Raw genomic sequence first — 25,902 nt, 5'->3', positions numbered from 1 at the left:
CTATAAGGTAGTATATACCAAATACCTGTACTATATAAGGTATACCTATCATAGCTTTAGACTAGGAGGAATGTTAAGAGTAGTTCTTCAGGCAGAAGGAAAATTATATCAGACAGAAATGCACTCTAACACAAGTGAGTGAGGATAGATAGAACTGGCAAAGAGGTGGATAAATATAAAAATATTCTTCTTCATTTTCAGTTTTTTAAAAAGGTAATTGACTAAAGCAATAATGATAATGTATTATAGGGATCATAACATGTAGAATCAAAACATACGACAACAGTAGACAAAGGATAGAATGGAGGGATTAAGAATATATCATTATAAAGTTCTTATGTTATACATAAAGTAGTGTATTATTTAAAGAAACTGTAATAAAGATGTAATATCATACATTTTAGAACAACAATGGCAACAAAGTAGATTCACTAACAAACCAAAAGTGGAAATAAAATGGGATCATACAAAATACTCAATCCAAAAGAAGGCAAAAAAAGCAGGGGAAAGGAAGTAAAAACAGATGGAGCAAACAGAAAACAAATAGCAATATGGTAGACTTAAATCCAATCAGATTTATATGCAATTTAAATACTGATAATTACATTAAGTGGAAGGATCTTAAAACTCCAATTAAAAGGAAAAGATTGCAGGTTGACTAAAAATATAAAACTCACTGATGTTCTGCCCATAAGAAACTTACTTTAAATTTAAGACGCAGATAGACTAAAAGTAAACAAATGGAAAAAGACATACCATGGAAAAGAAAGCTGGACAGGCTATATTAATGCTAGAACAGAGCAGACTTTAGAACAAGGGATATTATAGGGATAAAAAGGACCTTCTCATACTGATAAATTGATTGATTCATCAAAAAGACACATGAATTCTAAATGTGTATGTACTTCAACAGAACTTCAAATACACAAAGCAAAAACTGACAGAAAAGGAAAAATTGTAATTATACATATCAGCACAATCTCAGAATTAACAAATTTGTATTTATGTATGTATGTATCTATGTATCTATCTACCTATTTATTGGCAGAGGGACAGAGAGATTCCTAAGCAGGCTCCACACCCACTGTGGAGCCTAACATGGGGTTCTATCTCACAACCCTGAGATCATGACCTGAGCCTAAATCAAGAGTTGGACGCTGAACCGACTGAGCCACTGAGGTGCCCCAGAATTAATAAGTTTAAAAAATCAGTATGAATATAGAAAACTTGAATGTTACCAACCAGTCTGATAAAGCTGATATTATTTCACTCCACCCAATAACAACAGAATACAAAATCCATGTAAAAGTACACATGGAACATTCACCATGACACACCAAATTCTGATCTATAACAGAAGTCTCAATAAATTTTAAAGGACTAAAATCATACAAAGTATTCTACATGGTGGAATTAAACTAGAAATCATTAACAGAAAAGATATTCGGAAAATCCCCCAAATACCTGGAAATTAAATACATTTCTAAATAACCCAAAAAGAAATCACAAGGGAAATTAGAGATTATTTTGAACTGAGTGAAAATGAAAATACATTTCAAAATGTGTGGGAGGCACATAAAATACACTTACAGAGATATGTATAGCTTTAAATGTTTGTATTAAAAAAGAAGAAAATTCTAAACTCAGTAATCTAAGATTCTACCCAAAGAAACTAGAAAAAGAAGAGCAAATGAAACCCATGGTAAGCAGAAAAAAAAAAAAAAGTAGAGTTCAATAAAAGTGAAACAAAAAAATACAGAAAAATATCAATAACCAAAAAGTGCTTCTTTGAAAGTTCAATAATATTGATAAAACTTCTGGCAAAACTGATTAAAAGAAAAAAAGAAGAATCAAAGAGGGGACATGATTATAGATTATGCAGACATTCAAAAGACAGATGATACAAAAATAACTTTATGGCAATAAATTTGACAGTGTGTGCTCTGAAAGATACAAACTGCCATCTTCTCTAGTTTTAAGCCAGAAAGTAAAAAAGACATGTATTTCTATAAAGTCTACACAGATTTCCATATTCCTAATGGATATGGAAAGGAGGACAGCCTCAGTCTAGAACGAGGAAAGGGATTTTCAGTCAGAGTAAAAAACAAAAGGGACCTGTACCACCAAGAATGCCTAGGGATGAACCCAAGAGAGTCAAGTAGAAATTGCAGGTAATAAATCCTAACACTTTTTAAATGTTTATCATATGCCATGCATTATTTTAAGAGTTTTAAAAGCACAGCCTTTAAGATAGATAATAATATTACCCTGTTTTACAGATGAAGAAAAGGTTTCAGAGCAGGGCTCTTTCTTCCTTTCTCTGCAAAGGGCCAGAGAGTAAATATTTTAGGCTTTTCCAGCCATATAATCTGTCGCAAGTACTCAACTCTGCCTCATAGTACAAAATTAACTGTAGACAATAGTAAGCAAATGGATTTAGGAATGTTCTAATAAAACTTTATTTACAAAAACATGTGGCAGGCTAGATTTTATCTGTGGGCCATGGTTTGCCAACCCATGCTCTAGAGAATGGTTGTTAATGGGTTCAGAACATACCACCCCCAAATGAGCCACTTTGGCATACTGATTATTTTGAACTGAAGGCACTTGAGAAACAGCAGATGCAGGAAGTGCTCTGATGTCCACATTTCTACCTAAGAGCCCATCAAAACATTTCCCATGAAAAGGTGCTTTCTCTGTTCCAGAAAGACAACATTCTTATCACGGGATACTGGCAGTCAATACCAAAATCAGCCTATACAAACTAACCTACTAAAATAGCCCTTACCTTCCATTAGTTCCCCCCCATATAATTCCTAGTCATTTTCCCACAATGTACTGCCCCTATTCCAAGCCCATTTGTCTCATCACTTCTCCACAAAAGCAGTGTTTCTTTATTAAAATATATAAGCTCTTAGTCCTAACTGCTTCTTTGGGTATTCATTTTCCTTATGAATACCCTCACATGCACATAAAAGTACTAAATAAAAGTGTGTTTTTTCTCCTGTTTATCTGTCTTATTTCTGTTTAATTCTCAGACCCAGCCACAGAACTTAAGAGAGTAGAAGAAAGATCTCTCTTCCCTAACTGTATAGTGATTTTCTTTTAGAGTTGTCTGAATCTGTCCTTTACTTGGTAATCTTTTGGAGGGACGTCACCTAAGAGATGCAAGTATCGGATAGATTTTAAAAAGTCTAGATTCTATGAAAGCAGTGAGAAATCAGTATATTCTTATATTACTTTATGATTTCAAACCAGTAGGAAAATTTTCTCTCATGTGAAAATTGTCAGTGATTAATTATTACAACTTACTTCATCTGAAAATCCAAAAAGTACATTTAATTACATTTTATGCTATACCAAAAAACAAAAACCAAAAAACCAAAACCCAAGTAACAAAAACCCCACTAATACACCAATAATAAATAATACTTGCCTCCAGTTGTATAACTATTTCTAAATGGGTAAACAGTTGAGAAAAAAAATTACTATAAAAATTAAATTCCAAATCTTTGTTTTTAGGCATAATTTTCATGACTTCTTCAATGTGAGTCTCCCAAGAGAATCATCAAAATGCTTTTAAGTGTTAGATTGGCATCCTCTCTTTTTGAAACATATAGTCTAAAGAACAAATCAGGAAGCCTCCTCTGTGCTTAAGCGAAGTCATGCTTCATAGACAAAAGTAATTTCAGTTAATTTTTTGGCAATATCATTTGCTTGTTTCTAAAAAGATTATAAACTAAATTTCTATTAAAATAAATTATCAAAAGTTTGAGAAAGTATTTTTAACAAAAGTAGTCACTTTTAGTCATGGTAGTCATTATAAAATTGTTCAACATATTTGCACAACAAAAACAAATCTTAAAATTGTTTTTCCCATATTCTACTAGTAATGGTCTTGCCCATGGAAAAGGGCCTGTATATGGTTTAATCAATGACAATACTCTCAAACAGCCCTTTTCTACTTCCATACTAGTTGAAAACAGCAGGCTAAGGTTTATAGTCTATTACAATTACTAATTTATTTCATTTTTGGCAGAAACAGCCAACAGAGATGTGCCAAGGAAAAGTAAAATAAGAAGTCTGAAAACTCTTAAAAATGAGTTGTTAACATGTCAGTTAAATCTACTTTTATCACAGACTAACAATTTTAGGTATAGTACACAGAGATATTTATTGGAATAAAAATTTTAATTAGTGCCTAACATATCCGTTTATAATTATTACATCTCTCTCTAGCAATGTCATAGATTTAATAACACTACCTAAAAGTAAACATGTTTATTCCACAAGATGTCTATTGGCACATTTTAAACTAGAAATCACTTAATCAAAATTAGGCTAACATGGATATTATCTTCATAAAGTATTAATAACCTTGGAGATAGAACTGGTAAAAAAGATACAAAAGCAAAATCAAACAATTAAATACCTTGATCAGGTACTGATAAATACATCTGAATGTAGATCAAAGCAAAAAAATCTTTGAAAGAAATCTGTACTTATCTAAAGTTATCGGAAATTATAACTGAAATAAATATACTACACAAATTACCCACCAGACACGACTGGTACAATGAAATGAAAGTTCATCCTGAATGTTAAAAATCTGTAACTAAAGATATTGATTCTTTTACTATAAAAAATGACTTTCCTGACATGCATATATCAGTTTTAAAGTGAACGATAATCTAAACTCCTATCCGGAAGCACATTAAGGTGATTTCAGGTCAATTTGGATGACAGACTAAATAACTCCTACTTACACTATTTTGATCTGTTGCTAGTCAGTATCTAACTACTGCCAAGTATGTAGCACGAAGCTGAAGGGTACTGTATCTCAGTATGTTTATATCCAAACAGCCAGTTTCTGGATTTATATGGGAAGAGATTCTCTTGGGTTTCATTTTCTTTTTATTCCATGTTACTTCTGTTTTTGGTGGATCCCTGGGTTTAACTGCTGGCAAGTTCATTAGGATGGGAATATAACAAAGACAGCCAACTGACACAAGCGACAATGTATATCCCTCACTTTTTTAACGACTAAAATGTTACCTTATTACATCGTAAATTAAAACCTTTCTATTAGAAGCACAGGATGCATTGGGCACGAGTGATCTGGTTCTACTTTCCTCACTGTCTAATATATTTTTTCTTCCTTGTACAGATTCTCTATCTTAAAATTTGGTACAAATATATAGCTAGGGAACTAGCCAAGGAGCAAATTACTTTTCCATTTCCTAGAGCTGGAAAAGGGTACATCTCCTCACTTCTAGTACTATTTGCCTCAATCCCCAGAAAGTCAGCATTTATTCATTCACCAACAATCCTCCACCAAAGCACACTGATGCCCCTAATATTATGGAATACACTTAATGCTTAAGACGAATAGTCAGAAAAATCTAAGAGGACATCAGAAGCTATGTGATACATTTTGATATAATGGAATAAAGAAAATGAAAATATCCTTTATATTTGGCATATTTACCAAATTACAATGAATTTTAAAAGACAAAAACTCAATTTAGAACCACCATTACAATTATATCATGATATCCCAACAAAATGAAAATTCATTATAAGATATATTTTAACAAGTCTTCACTATGTATATAAAATATTTTAAAAGAAGAATGAAAATTATGTATTTTCTAAGAAGAGATACCAGAAAGTTTTCTGAAAGCGCTCTGTCTTAGTAACTAAGATGATGAAGCTATACTACAAAGGGAATAAAGTTAATTATTATCAAACTCTTAATATTTAAAGCAACACAAAGGGACAAACGTCTAATATTTATTAGGGATATCTGCCTTCTAAATGTGACAAACTCTAAATTACTTCAATTTATGAAAGAAATGTGTATTTGTTTTTAATCACTGATTGTTTATTTTAGTTGTGTACAGAAAATTCTCAAGTACTCAAGGTCCAGTCATAAAAGTTAGAGATCATCAGGGCTCTGTGACACTCATTTTTCTCACAACTTTGGACAAACTACTACCCACTAAGCGTCTCTCAGTGGTGAGGAACAGATAAAGCATTAGTACAGGCTAATAGTGAATGAATTATATTCCAAATATCCTTTTTTATCATCAGTTTAATGGAAACTAGAAAAGATGTTTTCAAAAATCATATTATAAATAGCTGTTAAATGATCAGGACAGGTCACAGAAGGCTACCAAATTCTTTTTTTTTTTTTTTTTTTAAGATTTTATTTATTTATTCGACAGAGATAGAGACAGCCAGCGAGAGAGGGAACACAAGCAGGGGGAGTGGGAGAGGAAGAAGCAGGCTCATAGCGGAGGAGCCTGATGTGGGGCTTGATCCCATAACGCCGGGATCACGCCCTGAGCCGAAGGCAGACGCTTAACCGCTGTGCCACCCAGGCGCCCCAGAAGGCTACCAAATTCTTAATGTTGCTGAACTATCAGAACTAAACATGGACCTCAGGTCAGGTGGCCACATAGGAAAGACTTTTCTCGATTCAAGCAAGTCAACTACAGGTAAATTTTAAATTAATCAAGCTACCTTTAGCACCTTCTCCTATCACTTCTTGTACCCATATCCTTTCACATTTCTACCTTGTTTCAAGCCCTCACCATGGAGCCAAGGACAACTGGGATGGAGAAGGAAATCAGGAACAGAATTGTGAAGAAGGTAATGGATTCTCTTCAGGCCAGTTTCTAAATGAATGGATATTCATGTACTGAATATTTACTAAAATGTTGATACTTACGTCTTCCAAAATATGGTTTCAACTAACCATAACATGCATTACATCTGTTGACACCTCATTCATCACATTTCCTGAGGACAAAGTTCCTTTGTAAGAACTTCGCAATGTTCACAGGAGGTATTACAGCATAGTAGTTAAGAGGAAGGGTTTTGAAGTCGAACAGTCCTACATCCAAATTCTGGCTCTGTCACTTACAAGATGGAAGACCTTAGGCAAGTTACTTAAACTATTCTGTACCTCATTTCTGTTCATCCATGAACAAAATGGGAGTGACAACTTTTTCAATGGTACTAATTATTTTCTGATGATAATTATGATTAACCAAAAAATATGTTTTGCACCTACTTGCAGATGCACAACATATTAAGAAAAAAAGCAGATGAATTTAAGAGACATTTAAGGGACAGAGTAAATATGAATTAAAAACCAATATATATGAATATTGTGAGAGGGAGAAGAGATAAGCAGAGAGAAAGAGAGGATGGAGGAGGGAGGGAGAGAAGGAGGGGGGAGAGACAGAGAAAAAAAAAAGCCCAAGATTCTAAAGCCACATTATTGAGAATACAGTGGCATTGATATATAAACATAATAGAAGAATCTTTTAGGAAAGGGCTGAATTCTGTTATACAATGTGTTTAATATCTAGGTGGAGCTATCATACAGACAATAAAATATTGTTCTGTTACTCAGCAAGGAGACGAGGATGTGTGGGGGATCACTGGCATATAAATGATATTTTAAAACCATTATCGTAGATTAAACAATAGGGAGTACATGTCCAGTAGGAATCTGTAAAAGGCACAGAATCCTAGAGATGGGGCTAGGAAGAGATCAGCAAAAGATTTTTGAAGGATGTGATCAGACATTGGAGGAAAACCAGTACACAGTGATGGTTCAGGAGGAAAGAAAAAAGGTTTCAGAGAGATTAATTAACAGAGGCAAATATCACAAAGAAGTCAAAGATTAGGATGATGTGAAAATAAAGGAACTGTAGTAAACTTTGCAAAAACAGTTACAGAGCAGCTGCTGAAGTACAAGCTTGAATAAAGTAAATTGAAAAAGAAATAGCAATGAAGAAATGAAGAGAGCTAGTTTATTTTTTTATTGTGGTAAACTATACATAACATAAAATTTACCAATTTATCCATTTTTAGGTGTACAATTCAATGGCAGTAAGTACATTCACACTGCTGTACAACCATCACCACCATCCATCTCCAGAACTTATCTTCTCAAACTGAAACTCTCTACCCATTAAATAATAACTCCCCCGTCCTTCCTCCCTCAGCTCCTAGTAACCAGCATTCTATCTTCTTTATCAGAATTTGACTATTCTAGGTACTTCATATAAATGGAATCATACAACATTTGTACTTTTGTGTCTGGTTTTTTTCTACTTAGCATAAAATCTTCAAAGTTCAAGCATGTGTCAGAATTTACTTCCTTTTTAAAGTTAAATAGTATTCCATCGTATGTATATGCCACATTTTATCTCTTTATTCACTGACAGACATTTGGGGTGTTCCAATCTTTTGACTATTATGAGTAATGCTGCTATAAATCTTGGGGTTCAAATATCTGTTCATTTCCTGCTTTTAATTCTTTTGATTATGTACTCAGAAGTAGAACTGCTAGCTCATATGGTAAATCTGTTTAAATTTTTTGAGGAACCACCATACTGTTTTCCATAGTGGCTGCACCATTTTACATTTCCACTAGCAGTGCACAAGGGTTCCAATTTCTCCACATCCTCACCAAGGCTCATTATTTTCTGTATTTTATTTTATTTTAGTTCATAATAGCCATGCTAATAGGTATGAAGAGGTATCTCATTGTGGTTCTGATTTGCATTTTCCCATTGATTAGTGATGCTGAGTGCCTTTTCATGTGCATATTGGCCATATGTATATCTTCTTTGGAGAAATGTCTATTGAAGTCCTTTATTTTTTAACTGGATTGTTTTTCTGTTGTTAGGAGCTAGTTTATTTTTAAAACCACAACAAGAGAGAAAAGAGAGACAAGTAAAGCCTGAAGGGAAAGCAAACTGAGGAAGACTGTTTTAAGGACTAAGGACACCTAAGTCAACAGTGGAAAGTGTAAAGACAAGAGAGAGAGAGAGGCATTAACTGATGGAACAAGGTTCCTGGCTGTGTAAGCAAGGTATCCCTCACACAATTCACACACTTCTTCCTTTGAGATGGACAGAAAAGATAAAGACTCAGGAAGACACAAATGAGTCTGAAGGTACAGGGAAGGTATACTGACAGTGTTTTGGCCTAATGACCTCATTTTTCTCCAGACTTAGGAGGCTAAGTCATAAGCTGAGCATTAAAGGGGATAGAAGTGAAGTAGAGTCATAAAGACTATAGCAAATATTTGTAACATATGCTATGGAAAATTGTACAGGGACCTAACTAGATATATTCAGCAGCATTTTATCCAGATGAAGCAGTCTGCTGTCTTGTCATCGTCAAGACATTGTCAAGACATATTGTTCTCACTGTTCTCATTATCATCGTATTTCCAAAGGATGATCTGCAAAAGAATGGTTAAAAGAGGGTGCTTGGGTGGCTCAGTAGGTTAAGCATCTGCCTTCAGCTCAGGTCACGATCCCAGGGTCCTGGGATTGAGCACCACACTGGGCTCTCTGCTCAGCGGGAGCCTGCTTCTCCCTCTCCCTCTGCCATTCCCCCAGCTTGTGCTCTCTGGCTCTATGTTTTTGTCAAATAAATAAATAAATAAATAAATAAATAAATAAATAAATAAAATCTTAAAAAAAAAAAAAAGAATGATTAAAAGACTTGCCCAAGGGGTGCCTGGGTGACTCAGTTGTTTAAGTGTCCAACTCTTGATTTCAGCTTAGGTCATGATCTCAGGGTCATGAGATCGAGCCCCTTGTTGGGCTCCATGCTGAGCGTGGAGTTTGCTTAAGATTCTCTCCCGTCCTTTCTCTCTGCCCCTCCCCCAACTTTACATGTGCTCACATGCACTCTCTCTCCTTCTCTTTCTCTCTCAAAAAAAAAAAGAGAGAGAGAGACAGAGAGAGAGAGAGACTTGGCCAAGACGGGACAGTTATTAAATGGTGAAACGGATTAAATTCCAGTTTACCCTATTACATTGTTTCCTAAGAAATGCCATAACGAACATAACAATTTTAAACATAAATCTTTCTGTCTTATTCCTTCTTCTGGAATAAAATCCGAGAGGTAGAATTACCATTATTATTTAAAATACACACACACACACACACACACACACAAACTACTTTTCAGAAAGGCTGTATTAACTTAAATCCCATCAGCAATTTACGAGCATGCCCTTTGCCCATCGCACTGCCTCTTTACCAATATCAACAATCATTTTAAAAATCTTAACAAATTAGGTGAAAACTGGTATCTGTTTTTTTAAATTTTGGAACACTTACTGACTAGTGAGGCTCACATTTTTCTTTTTTTTTTAAATTCATTTATTTAAGTAATCTCTACACCCAACATGGGGCTTGACCTCATGACCGTGAGATCAAGAATTGTGTGCTCCTCCAACTGAGCCAACCAGGTGCCCCTCACATTTTTCATTTCTAATACAGAAATTTAATATATCAGAAACTATGGTGACAAATTTATAGATGAACAAAATTTTTCAAGCTTACATAAAGTTGATGAAATATCAGTATTGAAATATTGATCACTATTTTCAAACAGCTTTATCATTTCATTTCTTCCTTGAAAAGTGACATTTTGGAAGTGACTGTCATAAGTTATAATATGAAAGCAGAGGTTAATTTATATAAATTTAAAATCATATCCTAGTTGATATTAAAAGAACAGCACATGACCTTCAAGTAGTTTAATTTTTATTACTTGCCTTATTATTTGAATGAAAATAAATGAACAGTATATTATTTTCCATTAGACTTCCATTTTAAATTTGCAATCATTAGGGAAAGCTCTATAAGATTTGAAAGCAATCTTAGTCAGTCCCTAGGCAGAGAGAGTGATATGGATTCAGCAACCTTTTGATGAGTTTCCAGATATCGATAATTCAATAGGCACATTTCCAAAAACGTGTCAGATTTTCTACTTGACGGACATTTCAGTCAACCTTTAGTAAAGTTTAGTTATAATGAGGTAGGTATTACTGGAACAGAAAAACATTAAAATGCCAAAATAGCTACAGTAAAACAAGATGAAGAGTTATCAAGGACAGAAGAACAGAAAAAAGATCTGAATCCATTTCATATAGTGACAAAAGCTAGAATTGTAGAGTCTGAGAAGACATATCAGAGTTCAGACAAGTGAGCAGGATTCTAGTTACATATATATTTAAATATCATAATTACAAGATTAAGAGACTGGATTAAACAAATAAAAGGTTTTATGGGCATATATTGCAAATAATTGCCTGCAATGGTCCTCAACCTGAGGTCTTGCCCTCCATTAGGGGAGGAGTTCAGAAAAGGTGAGACATTGTGTGGTACCATAATGACTGAGAAGTGCTAATGGCACCAGGAATGCCAAATGTTCTGTGATGCCCAGACCAGGCTTGCACAGTGAAAGAACTGTTCCACTCAGATGTCAAGAGTACCCCCAAAGAAAAACAATGCATATACCAGGGCACTACACAGACTGGTTATGCTGGAAAAAAATTTATCTAGGATTAAAAAGGAATTAAGCAAGCACAGATGAAACATTTGCAAAATAAGCTTCTATGTTTTAAACTGGGGCCTGACAGGCCACTCTCCAATACCTCTCTCTAGTAAACTTATCTTTAATGGACATGGCACTCTACAGTAATTTTCTGAGCAGCTTGTCTGAATGAAAGAGAACAGTAAGGTTAAACTGCATCATGATCACGTACACTGTGTAGAGATGCATTAAAACACAGAGATCCTGCAATCCACGAATATTTAAAAATGTTAAAGGACTATAAGGAGTCTTATAATTGAAATAGGGGGATTCAGAGAAAGCTTGGAATACGGGTAAGAACAGAGTGGGGGGGAGTGGATAATATATCTCTGTTAAGGCAAAGTATTCACTGATACGTTATCTATCTAGATAGATAGATAACATTTGAGTAAGTTGAAGTTTTTAAAAGCATACAGGGGTTTGTGCCTTTGTTTACACAGAGCCTTTGTCTTAGTGGAGGGTCTGGAATTAATGAAGAAGATAAAACTGTTTCATGCTATTGAATCCCAGAACTGAATTCCTCCCACATCTTAAATCCCAGGAAAGCATCTACTGAAAGGTCTCTAATCAAAATGTTTAAATCGTGCATAGACATGCTTGTCTAATACAGAAACAGGCTGAGATAGTAAGATAAATTTAATTTCACAAATGGGGACAATAATCATCAGGACCAAGAAGAGACACACTCATTGGAGGTTTAAATTTAGTCAGTATTTACTGAATTCACAGCATATCTTTGTTGCTTTCATAGCATAATGTAGTCAAGTGTATAAGAATACAAGCTCTGGTGCTAGACTATCCATGTTCAACTCTTGCCTTTACCACAGACTAGCTGTTTGATCTTATATAAGTTGTCTCTTGTTCCTGTGCTAATACTTTGATATGGTTTTATGTCTATGTTCACGAGGGATATTGATCTGTGGTTTTCCTCTCTTGTGATGTCTTTGATATCAGGGTATACTGGCCTCATAAAATGAGTTGGGAAGCGTTCCCTCCTCCTCGCTTTTCTGATTGTGTATTATATTTTACTTAAATGTTTGATAGAATTCACCACTGATGCCATCACTGTCTAGACTTTTCTTTGTGGTAAGTTTTGAACTTACAAATTCATTGCTTGACTTGATAAAGGTCTATTCAGCTTTTCCGTTTCTTTTTGAGTCACTTTTAATATTTGTATTTTTCTAGGAATTTGTCCATTTCACCTAAGTTATCTAATTTGTTGGGATAAAGGTCTTCATAAAATTTACTTAGAATCCTTTTGATTTCTAAAGGGGTTATAGTGATGCTCCCTCTTTGGTTCTTGATTTTGGTAGGTTTTTTCTGTCTATTTTCTTATTCAGGCTAGCTAAATGTGTTATCAATTTTATCTTTTCAAAGAAACAACAAAGGGTTTCATTGACTTTTCTTTATTGTTTTCCATTTAATTTCTAATTTTAGTAAATTTTTGTATTTAGTCAAGTATTACCTGAACATTGTTCTAGAACCTAACTAGTAACATGAACTTCATAACAAAAAATAATAGTTCCATTACCACTTCATTTCCAATTCTCCTGCCTCAGAGTTAACCATCTCAAAGTCATCTGTTTCTTCTGTATTTACCTCCAATATTTCTAGATAATATGCTTATACCATTATTTGACTTGTTTTGCAATCTCAGACACTGTATCTACTGATTTCCGATGCAGGATAAGTTTGTTTCTTGACATCATCATGCTCCCTATTCCTCCCCTCCCCCAACCAGTTCTCCTCTTCCTATCTTCCCTATATACTTACATTAAAATTTCTGGTAAAACAATCAATTGCTTCATTGTTATAACTATGTAACTATGGTTTGAGTTGAGCCACAAAATACACTCTGATTTTACATCTTTTTTTACCCAACTTTTTTTTTTTCCTGAAATTGTTACTTCAACTCCCTGTTGGCTTTTCTATGTAGCTATTACTAAATCTACTCTTAAGATAGTACTAAACCTTCTCTTAGTATGGTTAAACACATCAGATAATTTGTCATCACTCCACTGGTCCCACAGACAATCATCTTGGAGCACTCCATCATCCTGCTCTAGTTTATACTCTTTTTTTCCCCCAAGTTTTACTGACATATAATTGAATAGTCTGTATTTAAGGAATACAGCTTCTATTCTATAAGGCTGTCATCTGAAACTTCCTTCACCATCAGTCTGGGAGTTTCACTAGCATCTCACAGTGATGGATCAATCTCTTGCGTCTGGATGGTATGTTTTCAGGTTTTTTGGTTTATTTGTTCACTCAATAAGTCACCCAGTAACTTCTTGAGAAAGGAGGAAAAAAATTTTTTTGCAACTTTGAATATCTTTCTATACCATATTTGAAGTATAATTTAGCAATGAATAGAATCTTAAATTGGAAATATTTTCTCACAAAATTTGAAGACTTCACTCTACTGCTTTCTCGTTTTAAGTGTTGCTATCGAGAAGTATGATGACACTCTGACTCTTTGGTTGTTGTTGTTTTTTTATTGTGGCCTTTTTCCCCCCTCTCCTATTCTGAAAGTTTTTAGAATCTCCTTTTTATTTTTTACTGTTTTAAAATTTCAAAACAATATTCCTTGGTATGAGGTCTATTTGTTTCACAGTACGGATCACTTATGAAGCCACTGAGTTCTGGAACAGTTTTCTTGTATTATTTCTTTAATATATGCTCCCCTCCATTTATTCTGTCCTCTTTTTCTAGGACTTGCATTAGTCAGATGTTGGACTTCACTAGTTATTGTCTAAAAACTATAAGAGATGTGAAATTTTACCTGCTTCCAGGGTAACAGGTTAGCCTGGAACAGTTTTATGTATACTTGCAGAAGACATGAGACTCCTGGGTCAGAGACAAGCGACTTTATTGCTCACAGCAGCACGAGCTTCTTCATGTTTGTGCCAGTTCTCCTTGCCTCCCAAGTCCCATGGGGACAATGCAGTGGCAGGCCTAGGCAGATGCTATGCACATAATAAATTTATGTAACAGATTAGGAAATCCCAAGATCAGAAAATCCTAAGCTTTTTTATAAGATGCTGCAACAAATCTATCCAATCTTTGTCCTAGAGGGAAATAGTATCTTTATCATACTGCATAGCAAACAAATCTGCCCTTTGCTCCTGAGGGAGTCACTATCTCTGTTTTCCAAGTCTGTTCACTATACAAACACCTTTAACAAGAGAATACAGAACAAAAGCCTATCCGTGTCTCTGCTCACAAGATGTACAGAAATATGAGAGACTCATATAGAATTGTCTACCAACAGTTATTCCTCCAATTCCTCCTTACCCTTTTTCTCCAATTTTCCTTTTGTCTTTTTGTCCTTCCTTTTGAGAGAGTTCCCCAATTTTGCCTTCAAAATTTCTATTGAAATTATTTTTACTCTCATAGTTTTAATTTCCAAGAAGTCTTACTTATTTTCTGAATATTCCTTTTCTATATAGCACCCTGTTTCATAAGTATCTTCTCATTTCCTTCTAAGGTGGTGGTAATGTTATTAAATTTTCTTCTGTTCCATTTGCTTATTTTGATCTTTGTCTTTCAAAATAAGGACATTCTTCAATAGTCTGGTAATCCTTAGTTGTATAATCAAAGTTAGAGTGAAAAAATAAAACAGCAATCATGCATTAGTAGCACTTATCAACCACTGGGCCTACAAGTGGGATAAGCCAGTGCAACTGGGGTATTAAACTGGGGTCCTGCAAATGTTAAAATGTACATTATTTTTCTATTAGACCAATATATTCAGGAAGGAATTCTCCAACCTTCTATCTGATAGCATATAAGCTTAGATGTCAATGTTCTGAGAACTAAGTAGGAGGAGGTCAGTAGGAGTTCCTCTTTGCACCCAACCTGGTGGCTGCCTTTCCAGGATTCTACAGTACAAATTGGCTTGATTTACAGGTCTCCCCCATGATGGAAGTTAGGGCTCAAGTTTTCCACTCTGCTAAGTTGGTTACCATTTGTTCAACTACATTTCTTCTTCCAATATTAATTGCCTCTCATCTGCTCTTCTCTCCTGTTACATTTTGTCTTTTGGAGTTTATATATTTTTAGTCTTTACTGTCACTTTAGTGGAGTTTTTCAGGAAGGAGAATAAACATGTGTATTCAACTGGGCATGTTATATAAACATAGCTCATAAATATATTTACAAATGTTGGTACAAATTACTATGTTGTCCTTGATTTGTGGCAGTATACACTCCTCTACAGTAGTGTGTGTGCTTTGTCATTACTGAGTATTACTACTATTCATGTCTTTGCTAACCTAAGAGATTTTTTAAAGTGGTCCTTTATGGTTGAAATGAACAATTCTTAGATTATTAATGAATATTAACATGTTTTTTATCAGTTTACTAGCCATTTTTATTTCAACTTCTGAGGCATATCTGTATTAACTTCTTTGCTCCTTTTCTACTGGAGTGTTAGGTTTTTTCATTATCACTTTGTAAAAGTGATATTTAAAGATGTTAATTCTCTGAGGAAAGTATTTTTCCACCTTGATATTTGCCTTTTCACTTTGATGTACATAACTTTTACATTTTACAAAGTCAAATATGTCAATTATCCTTCGTAGTTTTTCCATGCTTAGAAAGTCCTTACCTACAAATATTTACCAATATGCTTTCTCATTAGTTTGATATTTTCCATTTTTTGTATTGATCTCCAATTAGAATTTACTTCTCCATGTGTAATAAAGCAAGACTCAAGTCCTCCCCCCAAAATGCTTAATTGTCCTAGCATCATTTATTAAATAGTTCTTTAATTTCCCACTGATCTGTGATATGACCTTTATCATCTGTATAATCTATATACATACCGAGGTTTCTAGGATAGCAAGATGATCTATGAATTCTGCACATAAGACTTACCTACATTTTTGTATTAGTGTCATTTTGTATATCTAAACATGTATACAGGCCTAGATAACTTTGTTTGTTTGTTTGTTCGTTCATTCATTTAGCACAAGGGGCAGGGCAGAGGGACTGAGAGAACTTCAAGAGGCTCCAGACCCAGTGTGGAGCCCAACACAGGGCTCGATTTCAGGACCCTGAGCTCATGACCTGAGCCAAAATCAAGAGTCGAATGCTTAACCAACAAAGCTACCCAGGCACCCCCAGGCCTAGATATTTTAACATCTGCCAGGGCTAACTAAAATTAATTCTTGACACAAAACTTTAAAAAAAAATAAAACACATGTCTAACTAGATGAGACTAAAAAAAAGTGTTATAAGTTAAATTATACATATTCATTCATTACTGACCTTTTCATTTTCAGTACATTTCTAAAATATTTTATTTCAAAGAAAGCTTAAGTAACATCTGTATTTGAGACTTCTCTAATATGCATTCCTAACTATAAACAAATTTCTCCTTTGAAAAGATTCTTGTGTCTATTTTTTAAATCTTTACTTGTCATTATTTTATCATTCAATAAACTCTACATGAGGCTAATAGACTTATGTTTACAAATTAGAGTGAAATGAAGCTACTTTTAATTCTTAAAGAAAATGTTCTCTGACACCTCTGCATGCAATTCTTTTTACAAAGTAGAAATACCAACTTTTCATAAAAGTACCATAATAGAGTCACATATTTCAAATCTTAATCTTAAATTTAAGCTATTTTTAAAAGTGGCTTAATTTTATTTTTTATTTATTTATTTATTTATTTATTTTTTTGCTCAATAACTACTCTTTAATTTCTTTGTTCAAGAGTATTTTTTAATAATATAAATTACTTTAATATGAATAACTATCTATACAGTTTATCTCAATTAGCTCTACCCTACTTTATGATTGCCATAATTTATTCAAAAACAAATAACAGAAACGATATAACACTTCATCTTTTTCTTTTTCATTAAGTTCTACACACACACATTTCAAAGCTTTCTTGCCTGCATGTACCTAATATTTCATATGGAATATATGCATACTATGTATGCATCTTTTTTCTTTCAATGCAGCGTATAAAAGTGGCTTAATTTTAAAATTAACATCTGTGATGTAAATGTAAATCATTTATATGGGAAAATAATCCACTTCCTTTCATATCTGTCTCAGTAACATAGTTTCATACTGGCTTTCCTAGTAAGCAGATGAAGAGAAAAAAAATAATCACCTTTATTTACTTATTTATTTATCTAAGATTTTATTTATTTATTTATTTCAAAGAGAGAGAGAGAGCACGCGGGCAGGGGCAGGAGAGGAAAAGGGAGAGGGAGAAACAGACTCCCTGCTGAGCAGGGAGCCCAATGCAGAACTCCATCCCAGGACCCTGAGATCATGACCTGAGCCAAAGGCAGACGCTTAACCGACTAAGCCACCCAGGCACCCCAGATAATCACCTTTAAAAAGAAATTATCGATATAACCATGCAAAGTTAACCAAACTACTTACTTTGTATGGTTTTTCTATTTCTTGATAGTATTTTTAAGTCCTAACAAACGTCATAAATTCTTAAAAAGATCAGTTGTAGTTTCCTATATAGTAATGTCCCTTTTATCAGTAAATGCAATTTACACTTTTCTATGATTTGTACTTTCTAACTTTCATAGTAGGACACTAGATTGCTTAAATTGTTAATATAATGAATCCTACAATTGCATACATACTCAAAAATGCTTAATTAATACTACCGTTGTTGGCTTTGAAAGGAACCTGAAAATCATAAATAGGTTTGTCAACAAGCTCTTAGTGACCTTTGGAGATCCCTTAACTCTCTTAGCTTCTTAGCATGTCATAGATCCTTACCTTCAACAATCAACAGTCACCATACTTGTCCAGTGTCTACTAGGTATCAGACACTGCATTTAATGTACTTTCCAATGAAAATACCAACAAAATTCACCAACATTTGGGAAGAATTTATATAACTTTAGCTTACAGGATTCAAATAGAAGGAAATATGGGGAAAAGGGGCAAGAGAGAAAAGTGAGAAAGTCATCAAGAGGGATAAAAAAAGATAGAGGAGGAATGACAACAAATAAGGAGCTGGTCTTGGCCACTGTCAACCCTGATTTCTTCCTCCAACATTGCTAGAGCTCGGCAACCACGTGCAGAGGTGGTACAGTAAGTATTAACCGATGTGCTGTGCACACCAACCATCTCTGTGAGTACCAGAAGAGACTGATGCCGATCCCAAAAGACACAATATAACAATATGTCTCAGTAGGTACACTTTGAATCTCTCAGTGCTGTGAAGCTGTATCAACTACCCCCTATTACCTAAACTGTGATTCCATCATCCCAGGAAGGAGTGGAAGTGGGAGAAAATCCAGGGTGTGAGTGCCTGGATTAAACTTCCTATCATTAGTCAAGAGGAAAGGAAAGAAAGGAAAAAGGTTAGTTGATAAGAAAGTCAATCCAATTATAAGAAAATGAAGAAAAAAATATATTTGCTCTATCGAATTGTGGTTTCTAAAAAACATATACAACGGTTAACTATGCTGAGGGACATTCACATTGTTTCCAATATGTTGTGGCCACAAGGAAGGCTGCTATGAATATTATTGTACTGAGATTCTTGTATATTAGTACTTTGATTCATGTATTAGTAGTACAGACTAGATTCTCATGACTGGAACCATTCCATTGAAGGGTGTACTGAATATATTAAATGTGAAGAGATGTTACAAGATGGCTTTCTAAAAAGGTAGAAATTATTCAGATATCTAGCAACAAGGTATACAAGTACCTTTTTCCTAGCATCTCTGCCAGAAATGGGTGATTTTAATTTTTAAAAATATCTTTGAGATATAATTCAGATATTATAAAATTCATCCTCTTAAAGTGTACAATTCAATAGTTTCAGTATATTCACAGAGCTATGCAATGATCACCAGTAAGTTTAGAACATCTTTAACACTCCAAGAAAAGAAACTCTGTACCCATTCAGTCCCCATTTCTCTGCCTCATTCCAGTCCAAGGCAACCACTAATCTTTCTCTTTGTATAGATTTTGCCTATTCTTGATATTTTGTATAAATGGAACCATACAATATGTGGTTTTCTGGGACTGTCTTCATTAACATACCGTTGTCAAGGTTCATCCATTTTGTAGCATGTATCAGTACTTCATTCCCTTTTATCATTGAATAATATCCCACTGTATGGGTACACTGTATTTGATTTTATCCATTTATCAGTTGATAAACATTTGGGTTATTTCCAATTACTGGCCATTATGAATGATGCTGCTATGATCATTCATGTACAAGTTTTTGTGTGGATGCATGTTTTTATATACCCAGGTTGGAAACATCAAGTCATATGGTAACTCTATGTTTAAACCCTTTAAGGAATCACCAAACTGTTTTCCAAAGTGTGACTTTAATTTTTGCCAATTTGATGGGCATAAAATAGTTTCACCAACTTCATAATGTGCACTTCCTTACTGAGGTTGAGACTCTTTTCTTTCAGTCATGGGTAATTTCGGTTTGTTTTGCTTGGGCTACTTTTTATCTCTTTTGTCTTTTTTTTCTGAGTTACTTTTTTTGCTTCTTACAAACTTATAAGAGTTTTATGTATATTTTAGGTATTAAGTAATTTACTATTGTCTTCTGTGTAAACATTTTGTCTTGATTTTAACATTACTCTTTTAATGTTGTGGTATCTTGTGTTGTATACAATATTGAACATATCTTCTGGGTTTCGTGTTTATTAAAAAGTTCTACCTTACTTCCAGATTATAAACAGCAAATGCCTAAATTTTCTTCTAAAATTTTTATTTATTTTAATTTGTCTTTATAGGAAATCTACATCATATACAGTATGAAACAGAAACTTAACCATTTTTCTGCTGAAATGATGTACCATCTTATTCATATATTAAATGATCAAATAATGAATTTTTTCTCTGGATTCTCTATTCTAGTGTTTTTCAAGCCACAGGTCAGGACTACCTGTTGCTTTTAAAATCAATTGAGTAGGATTTATTTGGTATTTTAAAAAATATAAAATAGATAAAGAAAATATCAGTATATATATTACATATAACAAGGGTAAGTGCTTCATGAAACTTTTATTTCTATTTTTTTTTTAAGATTTCATTTATTTATTTTGCGAGAGAGAGAGCATGCGCATGGGGAGAGGGGCTGAAGGAGAGGGAGCGGGAAAGAATCTTAAGTAGACTCCACGCGGAGTGCAGAGCCCAACACGGGGCAATCTCATGACCCTCAGATCATGACCTGAGCCAAAACCAAGAGTTGGACACTCAAACAACTGAGCCACTCAGGTGCCCCTTTATTTCTTTTTAACACAAACATATAAACACATATATCAAGGGTCATAATGCATATAAAATATATTTCTTATTGTGAATTATAATAAATAAAATTTGAAATCCACTCTTCCATTATATTCCATTAATCCACTTGTCTATTCCTTTGTCCCAATAGACAAATATGTCTATTCCTTTGCTCATATGTATCTAATTCTAGTGGCTCTGTTCTGATATCTGGGTAAGGCAGATGCACCTCCCTTTTTATTTATATTTTTTTATTTATTTATTTTTTAAAGATTTTATTTATTTATTTGACAGAGAGAGAGACAGCCAGCGAGTGAGGGAACACAGGCAGTGGGAGTGGGAGAGGAAGAAGCAGGCTCCCAGCGGAGGAGCCTGATGTGGGGCTCGATCCCAGGACCTTGGGATCACGCCCTGAGCCAAAGGCAGACGTTTAACGACTGAGCCACCCAGGTGCCCCGATGCATCTCCCTTTTTAGCTTACTACTGGATGTTTGTTCTTCCACATGAACTATGTGGTCAATATTTTCCTACCATTAAAAACATTTTTTTGCTTCTGTTCTAATTAGAATTGCTAATTTGGAAAAAATTATACTTTTATGATATTAAGTTCCCTGCAGCCCATCAAGTATTTGGTATGTCTGTTTACAAAACATGGTATGTTTCTATAATTCGCATTACATAGGTCCTGTGGTTTACTTGTTAAATTTATTCCTAAGTATATTATGGTTCTTTTCATTATTGTGAAAGAAAAAATTTCCCATTTCCATTCTGTGTGATTACCACAAATACAGAGACGCTATCAGTTTAATTTATCTTATATCTAGCTATCTTACCAGATTCTTTTATTAATTCTATTGTTTATAATTTGAGTCTCTTGTGTTACCTAATTGTATTGCTAGGACACCTAAAAATGGTAAATAATTTGGCAGTATAAAATGGCAACACTAAGAATCTTGCTTAGCTCGTGACTGTAAAATGCTATTTAAGTAACATACACAAGAAATTAATCAGACAGAGGAACGCCTGGGTGGCTCAGTTGGTTAAGCATCTGCCTTTGGCTCAGGTCATGATCCCAGGGTCCTGGGATCGAGTCCCTCATTGGGCTCTCTGCTCAGTGGGGAGCCTGCTTCTTCCCCTGCCTGCTGTTCTCCCTGCCTATGCTCTCTCTCTTTGACTAATAAATAAATAAAATAGTTTAAAAAAGAAAAAGAAATTAACTACACAGAATACTGAGATCCATTCCTCTCTCTTCCATTTCTCAAGTTATTCCTTATGTTATAGTCCCTGTCCCTGCTCCTCCTCTCCTGCAGCTTCTAAACTGTGCTACTAGTGAGAGGCTCTGGCTTCTGATGTCTGGGTAGTAGTGAAAAGAGGTGCTGCTGGCTCTCACTGTACCATTAAAAATACATCTCCATATATTCAGATATATGCATATGTGGCACAAGGTAAGATGCTGAAAGGAATATCAAGAAATCAAGAATGTCCAGAAAGACAATCAAATAAGAGATGAAAGACATATGAATAAATAATGTTATTTCAGACAGAAATGATACATGTTCCAAAATAGGCAGGAATCAAGAGTAGAGGAAAATAGTTACTTATAGTGTAGAAACAGCAACAAGTGGAGGTTACATATATATGACTATCATGCTATAATTTGGATATATTATAGATTAAAAAGCTTCTGAGGGACTGGCTGAACCTAATTAGCACATGTATTACTATTTTCTTAGAGGAAAAAACTGCTTTCAAATAATTCACTCATAAGTGAACTTCTAGCAACGTAACTCCTATATTTCTTAAAGACCACTTGGACAGATGATAGTAACAGTCCCAAAGCTGTACTACTGTCAGTAAAAGGAAATAACAAGAAGAGTAAATAAGAGCCTGGTTTATGGGGCGCCTGGGTGGCACAGCGGTTAAGCGTCTGCCTTCGGCTCAGGGCGTGATCCCGGCGTTACAGGATCGAGCCCCACATCAGGCTCTTCCGCTATGAGCCTGCTTCTTTCTCTCCCACTTCCCCTGCTTGTGTTCCCTCTCTCGCTGGCTGTCTCTATCTCTGTCGAATAAATAAATAAAATCTTTAAAAAAAAAAAAAAAAAAATAAGAGCCTGGTTTAACAATGCCCTTTCCTGATTACCCCTTGAGAACAGAATTAATTTTATTCAGTAAAAATAAAATAAATCCTTATCCTGCAAACTTATTAAAAATTGAAATTTTGTAACTATAGGTACTATATAATTTTCATTATAATATTATAATTCACTGTTAAAATTAATATAGCTTCTTGTATTGCCAAAAATATCATAATATAAATTTTTACCATGGTCAAAATTTTTCATCTTTGAATTTATACAGTGTATAATAGCAAAATGCAGCTGTTACATAAAGCATAGTTTACTGGTTCATTCATGCTATAAAAATATGACTGACATTTCATCTGGTCAACCATCCTAAAGGTTAATTCTTGTTTCCTGTTTCAGATTTTATTCCAGGTGAACTGCTCTGGGCAGATTCTATTTACCTATTCTGAACAAACCACAAACTGTTTCATTGCTCACTCTTACTGTTAAGAACATATTGACTTGCTGCCTGCTCTGCTGTTTAATTCATTTATGCTGAGAGTCAGGCATGAAGACAGAATTTTAAATGTGACATTTGCAGGCTGTTAGGTCATTTAAGCTCTGACAACACTGGGGAATTCCTGACATATAAACTGGACCTGATTACCAAACCCAGATAGGCTTCCCAAAGCAGTAAATTTTTGGTCATATTTTTTTTGTAATTTCTCATAGAATTTAATATTAAATTTCAATGTCAATGAAAAGATCTATATAGCCAACATTTTAAAGTAAAAGCCTGTTTCTTTTAATAAGCTCAAACCAGAACTTCTAACCAAATCCGCTAAATGAAAATCCTTTTGGTTGACAAAGACATATGGAAAGACTAATAATAATAATTAACAGTCACCTAAAATTCTGATATATTCTGATATTTAAGGGCTTTTAATATTTTCTATAATCTATAGATTCTGAAAAATCTGGCAGATATGAAGGCCCTGACTCTTGTCAATAGACCACTTAAAATTCTCAGATTCTGGCCAGGGCAGAGCCAGACTTTACATTCTGTCAAAATCACACCATAAAATCTTAGTTTAAATACCTACCACACCGCCTTCTCTAAGATTATAGTTATGCAGAATGGATGATAGAGTCATTATAATTGGAAATGAAAAAAAAAAAAAAACCTGCCCACATGACATTCAGAATTACACTTTACAAGAGTTGATAATGGGGTAGGGTGAAGGAAGTAAGGAAAGATTGTTTTCTTATTTTAGCTACTCAAAAAAATTACACCAAATGACAATTTTTCAGCTCTTTTTCCTTGTCACTAACAAGTGCTACAGTGGTTCAAATGAAAGTTTTCTGAAATTAAGTCTTGTTGTTAAGTAACGAACAAAAGATAATTCTGATTGTACCCTGTATTTTATATAAGTAAGAATTCCATTATGCACAGCAAGTAGCCTTTTAATACTGTGCTTTGAATGAGACTTCCAACTGTAATAGGTGGAGTCTAAATAGGGATAGATGGCCTGGAATGCCTTTCAGCTACACCACATTGATTCTGAAAAACCTAACAAAGGCAATTACTTTTCAAAGATTAAAAATCTTGTTTCTTTCAAAAGAATAAAATGGGGGAAGCAAACCTGGTGTATTATCTGAGCTACAGGAAGTTGTTCAGCATATTTCAGTGGTTCCATTAGTTCCTCATCCATCCAGTCTTTCTTATCTCTGGAAAAAAGGCATTAAAAAACCGTGGCTCAGGTAAATACTATTTTTAAATACAGCAAATATTTAAATATGCCAAATATGAAAACTATTAAAAATCTATAATGTTTCTGAAATAATCAGTATTTATTAAAATCTATGAAAAACCACCTAGTGATAATTTTTAAATGACGTTAAGTACATTAAGAATGCATTTAATGACTATGTAATAAGATTAGTTAACATCATCTAATATTCTCAGATCCTGTCTTTTACTCTTGAGACTTAAAACTATGCAACTCCTTCTCTATGTACCAGTCTGTTGTTTCAGCCACATCCTTGCAGCTCTATGCCTCTCTGATACTCCCCATTCTGTTTCCTATTGGGACCAACCACCAATTCCTTCTTTACTTACTCTTCTTTCAAATATAATTATTTAAACCTGTCTAGATATATTTTTCACCTCCCTGAAGACAAAAATCATGTCTTACTCTATCTTGTATATTAATACTCAATAAATGTTTGCTGAATGAATATATGAATAAAATGAAAACAGTAACTACAATATTATTATATATGAAAAATATTTTAACATCCACATTTACAGTGAGATAGAGTTAACATAATACAGACTTAATATAGTACAAAATAGTAAAGTACACAGTAACAATAAAATCTCCCCAAATGAAGAGAATTAGATAAAATGTTTTTAAAAAATTATTGACCCTTTTATGAAATAGGAAATAAGCATTAGATTTCAAAACAGGAAGACCTAAACATATTTAAGCCTCCTTTATCCATTTTTTCTGTAAATTGCACAGCAACTTATCAACTTAAAAATTAAATTTTAAAAATTGAAACCTTGATTTGTCTTCAAAAATAACCAAACAAGACTGTTCTAAGTCTCTAGGGCTGCAGTTAAGGAATGTGATGATGAAAAATGCGGAATCTCTCCAGACAAAAAGGCAGATAAACAAGGACAAAATATTGCCTATGATTTAAGAACTTAAAGAACCTCTTAACTAGGTAAAAGCTTGTGTATACCTTGCAGATTTAGTATAAAAATAATTAATTTGGGGGATTTTGAAGACTCACTCATGATAAAAAATTGTCTTGAAACACTGTTTTGTAAGGACAGAAAGCAGAACGGTGATTGTCAGGAGCAAAGGTGGAGAGAACAGGAAGTTATTGTTTAAAGGATAGTTTCTGCCATAAGAGACTCTTAAGCTCAAGAAACAAACTGAGGGTTGCTGGAGTGAAGGAGGGTGAGAGGGATGGGGGAGCTGGGTGATGGACACTGGAGAGGGTATGTGCTATGGTGAGTGCTGTGAATTGTGTAAGACTGATGAATCACAGACCTGTACCCCTGAAACAAGTAATACATTATATGTTAATAAAATAAAATAAAATAAAAAATAAAATAAAATAAAATAAAAGGTAGTTTCTGTATTAAAGATGAAAA

The 25,902-nt window shown here is 34.1% G+C and overlaps 1 protein-coding gene across 1 annotated transcript in view; it reads right to left on the bottom strand.

The window, feature by feature from the left end:
• PIGK (phosphatidylinositol glycan anchor biosynthesis class K) overlaps positions 1 to 25,902 on the bottom strand; it is a 111,432-nt gene that overhangs the window by 13,712 nt on the left and 71,818 nt on the right. Inside the window, exon 10 of the mRNA XM_008690703.2 lies at positions 24,380 to 24,464. Within this exon, the coding sequence (XP_008688925.1) occupies positions 24,380 to 24,464 (85 nt within the window). The remainder of the gene's footprint in view (positions 1 to 24,379; positions 24,465 to 25,902) is intronic.

Source organism: Ursus maritimus, unplaced genomic scaffold (genome assembly GCF_017311325.1).
Source record: "Ursus maritimus isolate PB19 unplaced genomic scaffold, ASM1731132v1 scaffold_12, whole genome shotgun sequence".
NCBI classification, from domain to species: domain Eukaryota; kingdom Metazoa; phylum Chordata; class Mammalia; order Carnivora; family Ursidae; genus Ursus; species Ursus maritimus.
Note: the sequence above shows the minus strand (reverse complement) of the source record. Positions and strands in the feature narration are given on the sequence as shown.